This window comes from Dromiciops gliroides, chromosome 5 (genome assembly GCF_019393635.1).
Source record: "Dromiciops gliroides isolate mDroGli1 chromosome 5, mDroGli1.pri, whole genome shotgun sequence".
NCBI classification, from domain to species: domain Eukaryota; kingdom Metazoa; phylum Chordata; class Mammalia; order Microbiotheria; family Microbiotheriidae; genus Dromiciops; species Dromiciops gliroides.
The window spans coordinates 191,943,377-191,957,795 of record NC_057865.1 but is presented as its reverse complement, the minus strand read 5'-3'; the positions used below and the strand labels follow the sequence as shown (position 1 = coordinate 191,957,795).

The following is a 14,419-nucleotide window of genomic DNA, read 5'->3' as shown; positions in this document are numbered from 1 at the left end:
GCAAGCAGTAAGCAAGATCCTGGTGAAAAAGGAAGAGGGAAGGCTCTAACATACAAATCTAGACAGACTGCAAATAGAATTGCTAATCTGCCTACCACACATTTGGACTCTGTCCTTTACTTTCCTTATGTCAGGAACCGTACAGCAAGATGAATACCCTGACGAGGATCCTAAAAGTCAAATCAGCAGAGACATGAGGCTGGGAAGGTATCTCCTAACTAGGGGAAGTCCACATCTCCCTAAACCAGCAACCAAAGTAGCTGGATCATAAGAAAAAATATATTCAATACGTATTTTTGCACACACGCACGCTCTCGCTCTCTTGCTCACTCGCTCTCTCTCTCTCTCTCTCTCTCTCTCTCTCTCTCTCTCTCTCTCTCTCAGCTACAGTTGAGATTCTTTGATTTTACAGTACTCCTGGCTCTGATGTTCACCTACCCAGTGACCCAGGTAAAATTTATTCCTCTTTTCCTTCACTATCTACTTCACTTTATCTGCATGTAAAAAAAAGCAGGGGGGGGGGGGCGGCATAAATCCTGGTCCCTATCTACTCCCTAGATAGGTCAGAAGTATCAATTAAAAAATATTTAGAACATGTTTAATTCTTTGGAAAACATGTTTCTTCAAACCCTTGAAGGAAATCAAAATAAAGTATTTTCATTAATATAATCATTCACTTTTAATAATACCTGATCCCAAAGAATATCATTTTCCTCTGCCTACAGAATAAGAAATATTTGATAAAAGATATATTTGATAAAATATAACACTGTTAACTATAGAACATGACAGATATTATTATGCAGGTTTTGCTTTAATTCTAATTATTCCTTTCCACATGATTTGGAGCTTTAGTCTAGAAACAGTGGCCTATGAAGGAAAAGAATTTTCAAAGGATAACACACACACACCATAGGAGTAAAAAGCAGAGTGGTGATTATATACTAGAAGATACCGCCTATTGCTCTTCCTACTGAGGTAGTACACCAATCCCTCAGGATTATAGAGAAAAACATAAAACACAACTTTCCTTGGCACTTCCACAATCCCTTTGAATCTATTTGACCATCAAGTAATAGCTAACATAAAATATATTCCCCAAACTTCTTTTGCCCAAGGCATTGCCCCCAAGTTTCAGGTAACTCCTATCCCTAAATTTTCCCAGGCAATATTTCTTCATCTAATTTGTAACTAAAATTGATGGGTAAAAAATTTAGGGGCCTTTAGATGGCCACTAAAGTTACTTCTAGCTCTGTATCTATGATTTTATAATCCAAAACAGTTCCCTCAAGGGCAGATCCCATTGTATTAAGTTGTATATCATCAATCCACCCTCAGTGCCCAATATGCTTCGTGTGCAGTAGGTGCTTAATATTTACAGTATCAATTTCCCATCATCTAGCCCCATTCTCACTGATGAACAAAATAACCTCCAACCTTTCCCTTCTTGCTTTCTACTCATTCCCTGCCCAACATTTCCATTCTCATCTCCTTCAATAGCTTGTTGGTTTCAAGAAGCCTTCATAAAACTACAACATACACCGCTTTGGAGAAATACAGTTTTAGAGAACATTCAAAAGAGCTAGAGAAGAACACAAAGTAATTTGTCTTAGAAGAAGCCTACCCCTAGTCATGTTAACTTTGAAAAAGTCACTTCCAAGTTCCTCTAATCTCGGGGCCAACATAGTAGGCACAGTCTGGCTACTGATGAGGGTCAGCAAAGAATCTACTACATACACATAATCTTATAGGTCAAAAATAAGAGGATAAACATTCTCTCTGCCTTTCACACACTGTCCACTTACATCACACTGATCACGCAAAGTGTACAAGCAAATTTTTTACTACATGGATAGCTTTCTTTAACTTTCCCTAGCTGGTCTCTTTTACTGATGGCATTCCTTACAACCCAACATCCTTTATGTAAAAGCAAATAAGGTGAGAAGGAACTAGCGTAGGAAGAAAAAGAATGATGAAAAAGTAAAATAGAACTGGCTTCCTTCTGCTGTTTGATGCATTCTTTCCAAGATTTATTGAACATCTATTATGTGGTACAAAAGGACTAGTTCCTAGAGTGGCAATATTCAAGAAAAGAAGAGATCAAATAATTGCATTCCCTACCCCCATCCATTTTAATGTTTTCCAGGAGGAGAAATAAATATGCTACAAATCACTGGCAGTCTACTAAATGCAAATTAAAACAGGTCTGAAACTCATGCAAATTGGCAAAGATGAAAAAAAAATATGGGAAGAGTCACTATTGAAGAGGTTACAGGAAATTAGGTGAGCTTATTTATGGTGGACCTGAGAAATGCTCCAATAATTCTGGATTTCAATTTTAAATGATGCAAGAAATGTGTTTAAACCACAATGACCCTGTGGCCTGTAATTCTATACTGGGCATATACCCCAAGGACTTTAGAGAACAACCTAGTTCCTATATATTTAAATGGATCTGTGCTCTCATCAATTTGGGACTTCCAACAGTGCAGATCACAACCCACCTACACCTGCCTAGCCTGTGCTACCTTTGACCAGGTTCAACCAAAAATTCATCACAAGAGGATTTTAATGAACTGGAGGCTTTCCATACTTCTTCCTAACATCACAAGGATACAAGTGGAGTACTCTGGCTGGCCACCTGACATCCCTTGATCTTGTCATGTGAATAGCCCATCTTTTCTTCCTATCACTCAATTTCTTGATGACACCATTTACTCAAGTTCTTCAGCATTTCTCATTGGTTATCTGCTGCAGACTGTTGACACCATGATGAGACTCTCCAAGGCTCTGTGTGTGATACTCATCCTTAACTCTTAAGAAGCACTGGTATTCCATGTCCTGCTGCCATACAGCAATACCTGCAAAGTGTTAGTACTGTAAAGATAGGCCCTTGCATGGAAAATCTGGGATAAATAAGAGCTCTGCAATTTACTAAAAGCAATGCAGCCTGATGTTATTTTTCAACTCTAAATCCAACTCACTGTATCTCAGAGTATCTGTATTATTTGTCCCAGATATACATATTCAAATCTATACTGAAATATGGGCAAGACATCTTTCATCTATTTTGTCTTTCCTATATAGATGAGCAGGCTGAACTCCTTTGAGTGATTCCAGATCCCTTTGTGAAGGCCCTGCCATGTCCTGGTGGTTTGATGCTATCAGCACATTCATCTGCAACTACAAGTATCTGGAGGCTCTCACCATGACAGGAAATCTTTGCTAGATCTCCTCCATTACAGTGGCCAATGCCTTTGGCAAGAGATAGGAATGGTGATATGTGACAATAATCCCTACTGCTCCAGGAGGCTGAGGCTGGTGGATCTCTTAAATTGGGAGGTTCTGAGGTTCAACTGGATGTTTACACTAAGTCTGGCACTAATATGGTGAGCTCCCAGGACAGAAAAACAGAGCAGGTTAAAATTTCCATACAGATCAGCACTGGGATTCTGTATGTGAGTGGTTGCCCAGCTTTTAGCCTGGGCAAGATAATCTCAAAAACAAAACAAAACCCCTAAACAACAATAATATCAATAACAAAAAAGCCTTTGGCAAAAACACATTTTTGCCTCATCTGATGTTTAACAGAGGCACTGAACAAGGTTTTGTCTAGTTAAATCTTCCAACGATCTTGAATGATTTTGAGATACCCTGCTGTGAAAAGCATAAGGGTGCACTGGGTTCTATAGGATCAAGTGCTAAGAATGGTGGCATATTCTCTACATCTTTCAGTTAATTGTGAGATGGTAAAGATGTGATCCATTGTGGAACATAATTGGCAGATGTTTACCTGTTCCCTACTAATACCCTCACTGATGTTTCCGATTTGTATATAAATGACTCTCATAGATTTTGAATAGATGGAAAAGTAGGCATACATATTTGGTGGTTATTAATGTTCTCTTGGTCATCTTTTCTTCAATATTAAGAGTCTAAGATTTTTTCCTACACCTTTGGTATCTTCTCCTCCTTCAGATAACTTGCATATTGGTCAATGTCCTCATAATTGTATCTCTTCCAGGAAAGATCTCCTTTATCTCTTTACTTGGTCCAATCTGGCTGCTTTTCCCATCATCGTTCTCTTTAGAGTGGACTATAATGTTAGGGTTTCCCGTATGGTGGTTCCACTATCCTTAATGGAGAAAACAATTTGCTAAAATGTCTTTTGCAAATAGTTTACTTTTTTTTTCCTGTTTGAAGTCCTCCTTCCATTTTCATTCTTGGATGCACTTTAGATGACTTTGCTTAGTTGGATCACTTGTCAGGTTTTCATTAAACAGGTTTTGCCCTATACTGCTTTGGTTTTATGAGACAACAATGCTAATAATCATTCATCATGTTCCTTTGTAAGATTTTACAGATGAGTTTATATTCTAACCCACTCTTGTCATTGGCAGTTAAGAAAGATAATTCTTTTTTTGGCAAGTTAGATGTTTGCTGACTAAGGCACTTACTGGGTTACTGGGTTCTTTTGATTTCCTTGTGGCAATTAACACTGACTAAGCTTCTGGAAAAAATTATTATAGTTGGTGTTAATATAGGTTCTATTGTCCATTTCCTATTTTTAACTTTCAATTACATGTTTAAATAATTCAGGGTTAATAATTTTAAATTGTACTCCAATTGTTATTATTGTTATTCTTTCTTTCCTTTCTCTCCCTTTACAAATTCCGATCTTAGCTCTGATGAATCAGTGGCCTAATTGTATATACACAGCTGACTCAGGGATAACTATAAAAAGTTTTCTTCCTATTATGTTTAAAAAAAACGCAAAACAATTGCATTCTTCATGGTATTGTTTAGTGCTCACCATGTCCAACAACTATTAATTTTTTTAAAAAAAGGAAATGTGGATAATATAACAGTATGAGGTTTCCAAGTAAGCAATACACCTTTGGCCTCTCTCATTTCTTTCTCCTGAACCACATTTTTCCATATATTTCTCCTCATCCTCCCCTTTTCCCACTTTTGCACTGAAGTCACCAACATCAGAGTAGTGGTTAATTTTATCTGGGAGGATATTATAAAGTTCCTGATAGAATTTCTCTACTTGATCCTCAGCTACAATTATTATCATGATGTTCTTTTAGCAAGCGTCATTAGTACTGCACTATGTGATGACCAAATGTCCCATGAAATGCTTCTTGTAACTACTGCAGGTATAATAAAACCCATTCCATCAACTTTTTTTTTTTTTGCCCCTTCAAAAACTATTTCTTCTTTTTCTTTCTTTCATTTATAGCAAGAATATCCAGATGGGTGTGATTTGGCTCTTCTTATAATACATCTACTCTTTGATCACTGGACAAAGAACTCACACTCAGAATATCAACAGTCAAATTCAAAGTTCATCATTGGTCCTAAAGACATGTGATTCTTAACAACCCATTACATTTTTCCCAATAACTCTATTACTTGAATCACTAAGGAGCAGAAAAGGGTCACATACAACGAAGAGCATTTAACAGTTTTGTCTCAAGGGTTGCCACAGCCAAAAAAATTTCATCACCAGGTGGCCAGCCTACTAGTCATGTACTTCTCCATCACAAGCTGGTTTGGTCCTCAGAAAACATGGCTGTTACCAGGAACACACTCAAATTCTTTCCAGCTTGGGTAGAACCTGGCCAGAGTTCGCACCTGATGGCATAGGCCTTCAGAAACCCTGGGCTACCTCTGTGAGTAGGCATCAAAGGTAAGGCTTTGTAGAGGAAAGCTCCAGGTATAAAACCAAACATCCAAGCAGCACTCTTTGTAGTAGCAAAAAACTGAAACACCAACACATTCAACGTATGCCACAAGAAACTCAAAACAGATTATTGTGACCGGAATATTAAATAAGGTCAGAGACAAGGACTAGATCTGTGATTTAAGTGGCCCAGAGAATTTTCTAATGGAGGAAACTCCTCTACCAATGTAGGGCAGTACCTTCTCAACAATTTAGTCTTCAAGAGGTGACTAGAACACTAAGAGGGTCAGTGACTTGCCCAGGATCACACAGTCAAGTATGTGTCAAAGGCAGGACATACACCCAGGTCGTTCTGGTTGCAAGGTCAGCACTCTATCTACTATGCTACACTGTCCTCTAAAAAAGTTAAAAGAAAACCAATTCAACTATGTCAAAGGACAGTCAAGCAAGGGATTACAGATCTTCTGACAGCTATTTTCTCATGTCCTTGGACAAATTATACATTAGGGAATGACTTCTGATCTTACATATTTCTATTAGTTCCCTATTTATCCTGGACCAGATCCTTGTTACAGTTGATATAAAGACCAACCACTTTCCTTCTTATCCTAGTTGTATTAATTTTTTTCTTACTTTCAATTTCATGTTACCAGAATTATCTATTTTCTCTTTTGTGATTGGCTATCCCCATAAACAAAAGTAAACACCAGTATTCCATAACTTATAGCTAAGTAGATCAAGATGCTTATAATCTCATCCTAACATTACACAGATGCTCTTTGCTTCCTTTCCCATCCATTTCTACATATCGTCCATTTATTTTTGCTAAGATATACCTGGCTTACCTCCTTCTCTGCGTCATACACGTGTCTTTTGCATCGCTTCTCACGTGCTGCAGGCGGCTTACATCTACCAGTTGTCTGTAATCGTGATTCTCTGAAGATCAAGGTATTCTTCTATTCGTAGCCATATAGTATTACCAGGAAAATATTGGTGTTAGTGAAAAGATGGGCTTTTGAGGCATGGAGTGGTTTGGGAGCATTGAAAGTGCCGTATGCATAGTCAAATTCAATTCAGCCTAATCTCCACCTGGTGCCAATTCTGGATTCAGCTCACTATCCACCTGCTGTGTTGGCCCAGGATATGTATATTGTTAGAATAATTCAACGGGTTGTCCATCCAACTGTATGGTATAGTCCAGGTAAATAATATCTACAGAATCCTTAAAAGTATTCTTGGTTGGCTTCTGTGAACTGATATTGTCTTTCTCTATTTGTTTTAAAGTCTTTATCCACTTGGCATCTTAGTGACGTGGCCCCAAAGGGTTTTGGCATTCAATGCAACCAGCATAATGTCACTCATAAATAGAAACATTTAGAAAACCTCCCCATCAAATCTCTCTTTTATTTAGAGTCCATCAAAGGCCATCTTCCATGACACTGGCAAAGGCTTTTGGTGAACATATGATTTGTGTCTATTGAGTGTCAATATTGAACAAAGCTTAAAAACACAGAACAGCATTTGACACAGAGTCTTATGGGATATTATTGGATCCATAAGGAGTCACCTTGCCTCCACCATCAGGTTCCATTCTTTTGCATCTTCCCTTTTTTAGGATCTTGAATCGAATGCTGAATATTTTTTAAACAGGATCAATTCCAGGCCAGATCTTTTTGTATGAATTAGCCTAGCTCCAACTCTTCATAACCCATTCTGACAGTGATCACACACTGCATCTAGTCCTGCAGTGGCAGAGTCCACATGCAGGCAGTCCACCAGTACCACCATTTGGTGACCCCTGCCCCCCACCCCCACCCCAGCTCATCTACAAATGCTCTCAGGTAATCTGGCTTGGCTGAGTCTCAAGACTCGAGTTATTTCCCCACATAAGGAAAAGGGAACATCAGAAGTTTGACAGAAAATGGCAGAAAGCCCTAGAAAAGACTTCCCATACCAGCACATGTAACATTTTTGTGGGGTATTTTTTCCCAGATGGCTTGCTGCCAATCAAATTCTGATCCTTTCAAAAGAAAATGACAACCTCACAGATATGATGTGCCAAAGAAAGACAAAAAAAAAGAAAAACAACAGGCAGAAGAAGAGGGCCTCCTGGTCCCACTCTCCAGACCAAGAATTAGAGGGCAACTGTAGAACCCCAGCACCTACTTCCACAAATCCCTCAGTTCTCGAAAAGGGCAAGAGCAGAATGGGAATTTTCTGCCCTCCTGCATGACTCAAGAAATCCCTGCTCTGTTCCTATACCACCAAGCACCAGAGGCAAGAACGGAGGAGGCAGAGAGTCTTCCATACTGCTTAAACTTCAGAAGACACATTAAGAATGCCCAGGGCTTTCTTCTCATTGCCCTGATGCTAGGGAGCTTCCTATCTCAAGCTTAAGGGGGCCCAAAACATATTCAAAGTGACATAGTCAAGAAACTTACAACCTCATAATCTCACTAGAGATGGCTAAACACTCCTGACTTCTCTATGTGGGGAAACTACAGTGATGAGGTTCTAGAGTTGTGGCCAACTTCTAGCTCTCTACAACCCTCGTTTATGGTTGGCCCCCAAAGAGCAATGATACCAATACAAACCAGTTTTCTTGGTCCAAGACCAGTTTCACTGCCCTGCCATCATACAAATGAGAGGTCCTTAACCTTTTTTGTGCCATTTACTCCTTTGGCAATCTAGTGAAGCTTATGAACCTCTTCTTAGGATAATGTTTTTAAAAGCATAAAATACATGGTTTTTAAAAATATTCATCCTAACCATAACACACTCTTTTCAAAAATAAATAATTGGAGAAACATTAATTACTCATGAGTAGGTCAAAGCAACATAGTAAAAATGACAATACTACCTAAAATAATTTTCTGTACTGATCAAATTCTCAAAAGAATATTTTATAAACCTATTAGAACATTTTATATTTTGATAGAATAATTTCATTAAAATATATTGAAATTCAAATGAAAGAACAAAAATTCAATAATCTCAAGTAATAATGAAAAAAGTGGCAAGGTTGGGGATGGGGCATCAGCATCAGATTTCAAACTACTATAAAGTAGTAATCATTAAGAATATTTTGTATTGGTCAAAAAAAAAGGAGATCTATCAGTGGGACAGATTAGATATACAACATAGAGAAGCAAACAAACACAGTAGCACACTGTTTTGATAAACTCATAGACCCCAGTTACTGGGAGAAGAACTCACTATTTGACAAAAACTTCTGGGAAAACTGGACAGAAGCTTGGTAGAAATTAGGGTTAGACCAACACTGCACACCACACACCAAGATATGCTCCATATAGAAACCTGACCTAGATATAAAAAGTCACATCATAAACAAATTAGAGGAGCAAGGAAGAAATTACCTTTCAGATATATGGATAGGGCAAGTGTTCATGACTGAACAAGCATATAAAGAGATCACACAAGATAAAATGGACAATTTAAAGCAAAATTACAAAGTTTTTACATAAACATATCTATTGCAGAAAGTAAACAAGTAACTGAGGGGGGAAATCTTCGCAGCAAGTTTCTCTGATAAAGGTATCATATCCAAAATAACATGACACTGATTCAAGTTTATATAAAACTAAGAGCCATTTCCCAATAAATAAATGGTCAAAGGATATGAACAGGAATTTTTCAAAAGAAGAAATCCAAGCTCTCAACAATTATATGAAGAAATGCTCTAAATCACTAAAAATTTAATGTAAAATAAAGTAACTTTGAGGTTCCCCCTCATACCTATCAGCCTGATGACAAAAGAGTAAAATGACAAATGTTAGAAGGATTCGGGAGAAGAGTATACTTCTTATACTTTTTACCCTGTTGGTTGAATTGTGAATTGATCCAACCATTCTGGAGAGCAATATGGAACCACTCCAGAAAGTTACCAAACTGTGCATGCCCTTTGACCAGGCCATACCAACACTAGGCTTAAACCCCCACAAAATGAAAGAATTTTATTTAAAAAGAAAAAGCTCTTGTGATATTCACAAACTGAAAACTAAGGGTGTCTCCTCCTACTGAGGAATAGCTAAACAAACTATGGTATATGAATGAATAGAATATTATCGTGCCATAAGAAATTATGAAATTAACCATTTCAGAGGAAACCAGGAAGATCCCTGTGAACTAATGCTGAGTGAGGTGAGCAGAAATAGAATAATTTATAATAAAATGATAACATTCTAGAGGAAAACAACTTTGAAAGGCTCTGACCAATACAATGATAAAAGATTCATTCAAAAGAATGTTGATGAAACAAGCCACTCACCAACTGACAGAGAAATGATGAACTTAAAATGCAGAGTAAGTCATACCTTTTCACACATGCCAAATGCAGGAATTTGTTTTCCTGGATTATGTAGGCTATGTATTGAGGGCTTTTAAAAATTTTTAATCAATGGAGGGATAGTGGTAGGAGAGACAGATTGATTTTAAAATGCTTGTTAATTGAAAAAATAAAAGTAATGATAAACTCTATTTTAAAATTATTTTTAAAAATACAGTTATCAAAGTATTTTTTTTAAAAAACACAGTTCATGGTCCACAGGTTAGAACCCCTGACCTAGATGGAAGTCAAAGTGGACCTAAGGATAAGCTGTTGAAACTGTATCAAATCCTGATTGGGGAGGGATGGGGAAGAGAAGGGAAATGAAACTGCTTCATTGAAGGGGGTTACAGACTCCCTCATTTAAAGTCTCACCTGTAACTTCAGATATGAATTCCTGAGACCAGTCAGCCTCATTATAATCCTGAGCTATGTCCACTGCATCTCCAGCTGCCAGGAACTCTTGGGCCCAGTTCTCAGATAGTGCCAGGTCAGCCACACCTGGGGCTAAGAGAAAGAGATGAATAAAAAGATGAAAAAAAAAATCAAAAAAGAAAAAACAAAGCTCAGCAACTCGAGTTGAGTTCAACTGATAATACCATGTCCTCTGTCTCTTCCATACCTCAAGTCTTCTGCCTGCAACCAGCCTGTAGTAAGAGGTCTCATAAAAAGGCACAAGAATTGGTCATCTCCCCTCCCATCAGGCCCTGGACCCACCTCTCTGGGGAGCCTGGCGGAAGCTAGACTGTTCAATTTCTTGCATTTCTGCCAACAGATCATCCATCTTGAAGGTTTGGGGAGCCCGGGACACAAGAGGGGCATTCTGGTCCTGAAGGAATTCAGCCACCAACTGTCAGGAAAGACACCATTAAGAAGCAATAGAAAACCTCTTGGGCTCAAAGTGAGAAGGGGCCAAAAGATTAGGGGGAGAGTGGCCTGCAAACTAGAGCATACAAAGAGAGAGAACAACACAAAAACTACAGAGACAGAAACAAAGAAAACTAGAAACTCCAGAGTCAGAAGCATGCAAAAGGATAAGCGAGGGAGCCAGAACACATCAGGCCAATGAAGGAGGGAGGGAAAGTGGAATTAAAGATTTAGAGACAACACAGAAAAGAGTGTGAAAGGTACCATAGGATCAAAGACTTGGAGCCATGAAGGACCTTAGAGGTCACCTACTCCAACTCCCTCATTTTGCAGTTGAGGAAAGTGGGCCCAGAGACCCAAGGTCACGCAGGTAGTAAGTAGCAAAGACAGGATTTGAACTCAGGTCCTGTAATTCCAGCGCTCTTTCCACTGGGGCAAGAAGACAAGAGAAGAGGTGGCAGAAAGGAGACTTGTATGTTTACCTCATTTTCAGAAGCCACTCCCAAAGGCTTGGAGACCTGGGAGAGTGATGAAAAGACAGTTATAGTGGTATACAAATCCCCCCCAATATCCCACCCATCCTGTACTTCCCACTTGTAGAATACTTGCCGATTCAGATGCTGGGGTTCCTGGGGGCCAGGGGGCAGGATGCAGCCCTTCTTGCTGCAAGGCTTTGTCTTGGGTAAAATGACCCGCCAGCTTCATGAGTGGGTTAGCCCCACCACACTCTGCCTCCACCAGCTCCCGCATTGCCATGTTGACTGCAGGCCTTCTGATGGGCAGAAGGAAGTTTTCGACTCAGCAGAACCCTAAGTTGGGGGGGGAAGAGAAAAGAGAGAACCTCTCTGTATTATAGCAAGCTGGCCATCTGTACCCCCTCTGGGTATCTGCTTTCTCCCCACAGGCTCCACTCCTGGCAAGACCACCCCCCCCCACCCAGGGCCAGGGGTCCACCCACCCAGCCACCTTGGGAAGACAGTACTGCCCGGGTTTGGGGGGCGGGGAGAGGGGAGGGCAGTTTGGCAGCCTCCCTATCCGCAAGTATCAGGCGGATGGAAGGGTGCCAATCAGAAGCTGCTTGGCCAGGGGTCAGAGGCCAGAGGTGAGCAGGCCCCTCGAAGGCTCCAGACCCCTGGGGACACCGAGCCTGGGACATCTCCGAGGCAGGGCAGGCTGGAAACCCGGGGGCTGGACGGGGCTCTTCCCTCCGGACTCCAGAATGAAGACTCGATAAGAAAGGACCCCCGGGGTGGGGACACCACCACCACCGGGACCCCAGCCTGCCCTCCCCCGCCCCCGCCCCGGGGCTGGGCCCTGCCCCCTCTGCCCACGGCTCCCACACCTGATCTAGCTCCCCCGGCCCGTCGTCTGCCCTGGGGTGTTCCCCCCGCCCTGGACGTCACCTGAACCCCCCCTCCCTCCTGCCTCCTGCCTCCTCCCCCAGCTCCAGCCCCGCCCCCGGGGTCCCGCGAGGACAGGGAAAGGGCGAAAGGAAGCTCCCTCTCGACCCCCCGCGCTCACCGCCACGCGCCGGCCGCCAAACCTGCTCTGGGCGCGGGGGGTGCGGCTGCGGGGTGGGGGCGGAGGCCGGGAGCCGGCCGAGGGTGGAGAGAGGAGGGGACGAGGGGAAAGAGGAGGAGAGGAGGAGAGGAGGGGAGGAGGGGAGGAGGGGAGGAGGGGAGGAGGGGAGGTGGGGAGGTGGGGAGGTGGAGAGGTGGGAAGGAGGAGGGGCGGGATCCCCCCCCCCCCCAAGCGAGCGCGCGCTTAAAGGGACCGAGAACGGAGTAAGGGGAGGGGGGAAGGAGGAGGAGGGCAGAGAGGGCAGGGCTCAGCGGGGCGCGCGCTTAAAGGAGCCGCGGCGCGGGCGCGGGAAAGGTCTGGCTCTTAAAGGGGACGGCCCCTTAAAAAGGAGGCCTCAGACCAGCGGAGCGGAGACCCGCCCCCTCCCCTCCCCTCCCTCTGCTTTCTGAGCCGTAGCCTTCCGGGATCAGCGCCCGCCCCTCCCGGAGCGAAGCGTCAGTTACCGCCTCTCTGCCTCAGAACGGGCCTCGGGCGCCTCCAGCCGATGGGCCCTCGGCTGGGCCTCCACCCCACCTTCCCCAAGGCCGGCGCGGCCGTCCGTGTCAGGCCCCCCGGGTTTCCCGGGCCTTTGGTCCTGAAGGCCCACTAGTGCGGCGGCCGGAGCGCCACATGGGCCGGCCCCGGGCCAGGCTGGGCTTCCGTCTCCTCCTCTGTACAACCTAGGCTTGGGCTCGGAGCGGGGCTTCTTACCCCGCGGTCCGCGGACGGTTTTTAAAAAATTGATTCCTGTATTTCAAAGCAATTGGTTTCCTTTGTGCTCGTGTGTATTTCATTTCGTGCATTTAAAAGACCTGAGAAGGGTTTCTAGCGCGGATATTGCCAGCACTTCACCAGGAGGAAACTGAGAGAACCAGAAGTGACTGGCCCAAGGTCATTACACCCAGCAAGTATCCGAAAGGAGAGCGCTAACCACTGGACCATCTAGTTAGCCCCCTGACCGCTAGCATTTATGTAGCCCTTTACGTATATTTTCATTCGAGATTCCTGAGAGGCCGGTACCATTCTTATCCTCATTTTACCACGGAGGCAACTGAAAATGACTCGGCCAGGGCCACACAGGCAAGCGTTTGAAATAGCATTAGAACTGGAGTCTCCCAGGCTTTAAGTTCCAAGGCTCTATTACCGACACCCCCTCAAACTGGCTTACTCTGCTCCAGGCACCGTGCTAAGGCCTGGAGATAATTATTATTAATAATAATGATAGCACCTAACAGTTTGCAAGGGTTTTCCATGTGTTTCCTCATCTGATCCTCCCAACGGCCCTGTGACATAGCTGTTTTTATCATTTTACAGATGAGAAAACTAAGGCAAACAGATTAAGTGACTTGCCCCAAATCACAAGACTAGTTCAAAGAAAGGCAAAAACCCAGTCATTGCCCACAGTGCTTTGCTCCTATTATAATGAGGGAGACAACGTGCAAACAACGGTGTACATCGGACATACAGGGCTTCGGATTGAGACACATTTTGGAGGGAACGTGGCCAATGTGGCTATTTGTTTTACTTGACTATGCATATTTGTTACGAGGGCTTTGTTTTCTCTTACAGGTTAGGAAAGAGGAGGTGGATTTTTGTTCTCTGAAAAAATAAAATTTTTTTAAAAGATGTGTGTGGGAGGCAGCTAGGTGGTGCAGTGGATAAAGCACTGGCCCTGGATTCAGGAGGACCTGAGTTCAAATACGGCCTCAAACACAACACTAGCTGTGTGACCCTGGGCAAGAGGGAAAAAATGGGGGGGGGGGGGCGGGGTAAATTAGAGGTAATCTCAGAGAGAAGATGCTAACATTAAGAAGAGCCAGGAAAGGCTTCTTTACAAAGGTGGGATTTCAGCTAAGAGTTGAAGGAAGTCAGGAGGCAGAGGTGAGTGAGTAGGGAAGACATTCCAAGGAAGGGGGACAGTCAGACTGCCGAAGGGACCCATTACACCCTGGACTGGA

The 14,419-nt window shown here is 42.7% G+C and overlaps 2 protein-coding genes across 2 annotated transcripts in view; one reads left to right on the top strand and one right to left on the bottom strand.

Moving 5' to 3' along the window:
- The window catches only part of PEX5 (peroxisomal biogenesis factor 5), a 41,361-nt gene extending 28,812 nt beyond the window's left edge, over positions 1-12,549 (bottom strand). The window contains 5 exon segments of the mRNA XM_043966136.1: positions 10,410-10,541; positions 10,752-10,884; positions 11,384-11,419; positions 11,511-11,710; positions 12,423-12,549. Of these exon segments, the coding sequence (XP_043822071.1) occupies positions 10,410-10,541; positions 10,752-10,884; positions 11,384-11,419; positions 11,511-11,657 (448 nt within the window). The 5' untranslated portion in view covers positions 11,658-11,710; positions 12,423-12,549.
- On the top strand, positions 11,656-13,060 carry LOC122728895 (basic proline-rich protein-like). The gene is made up of 4 exons (XM_043967607.1): positions 11,656-11,680; positions 11,806-12,299; positions 12,346-12,505; positions 12,879-13,060. The coding sequence occupies exons 1-4, from the start codon at positions 11,656-11,658 to the stop codon at positions 13,058-13,060; spliced, it is 861 nt and encodes a 286-aa protein (XP_043823542.1).
- The last annotated feature ends 1,359 nt before the right edge of the window (positions 13,061-14,419 follow it).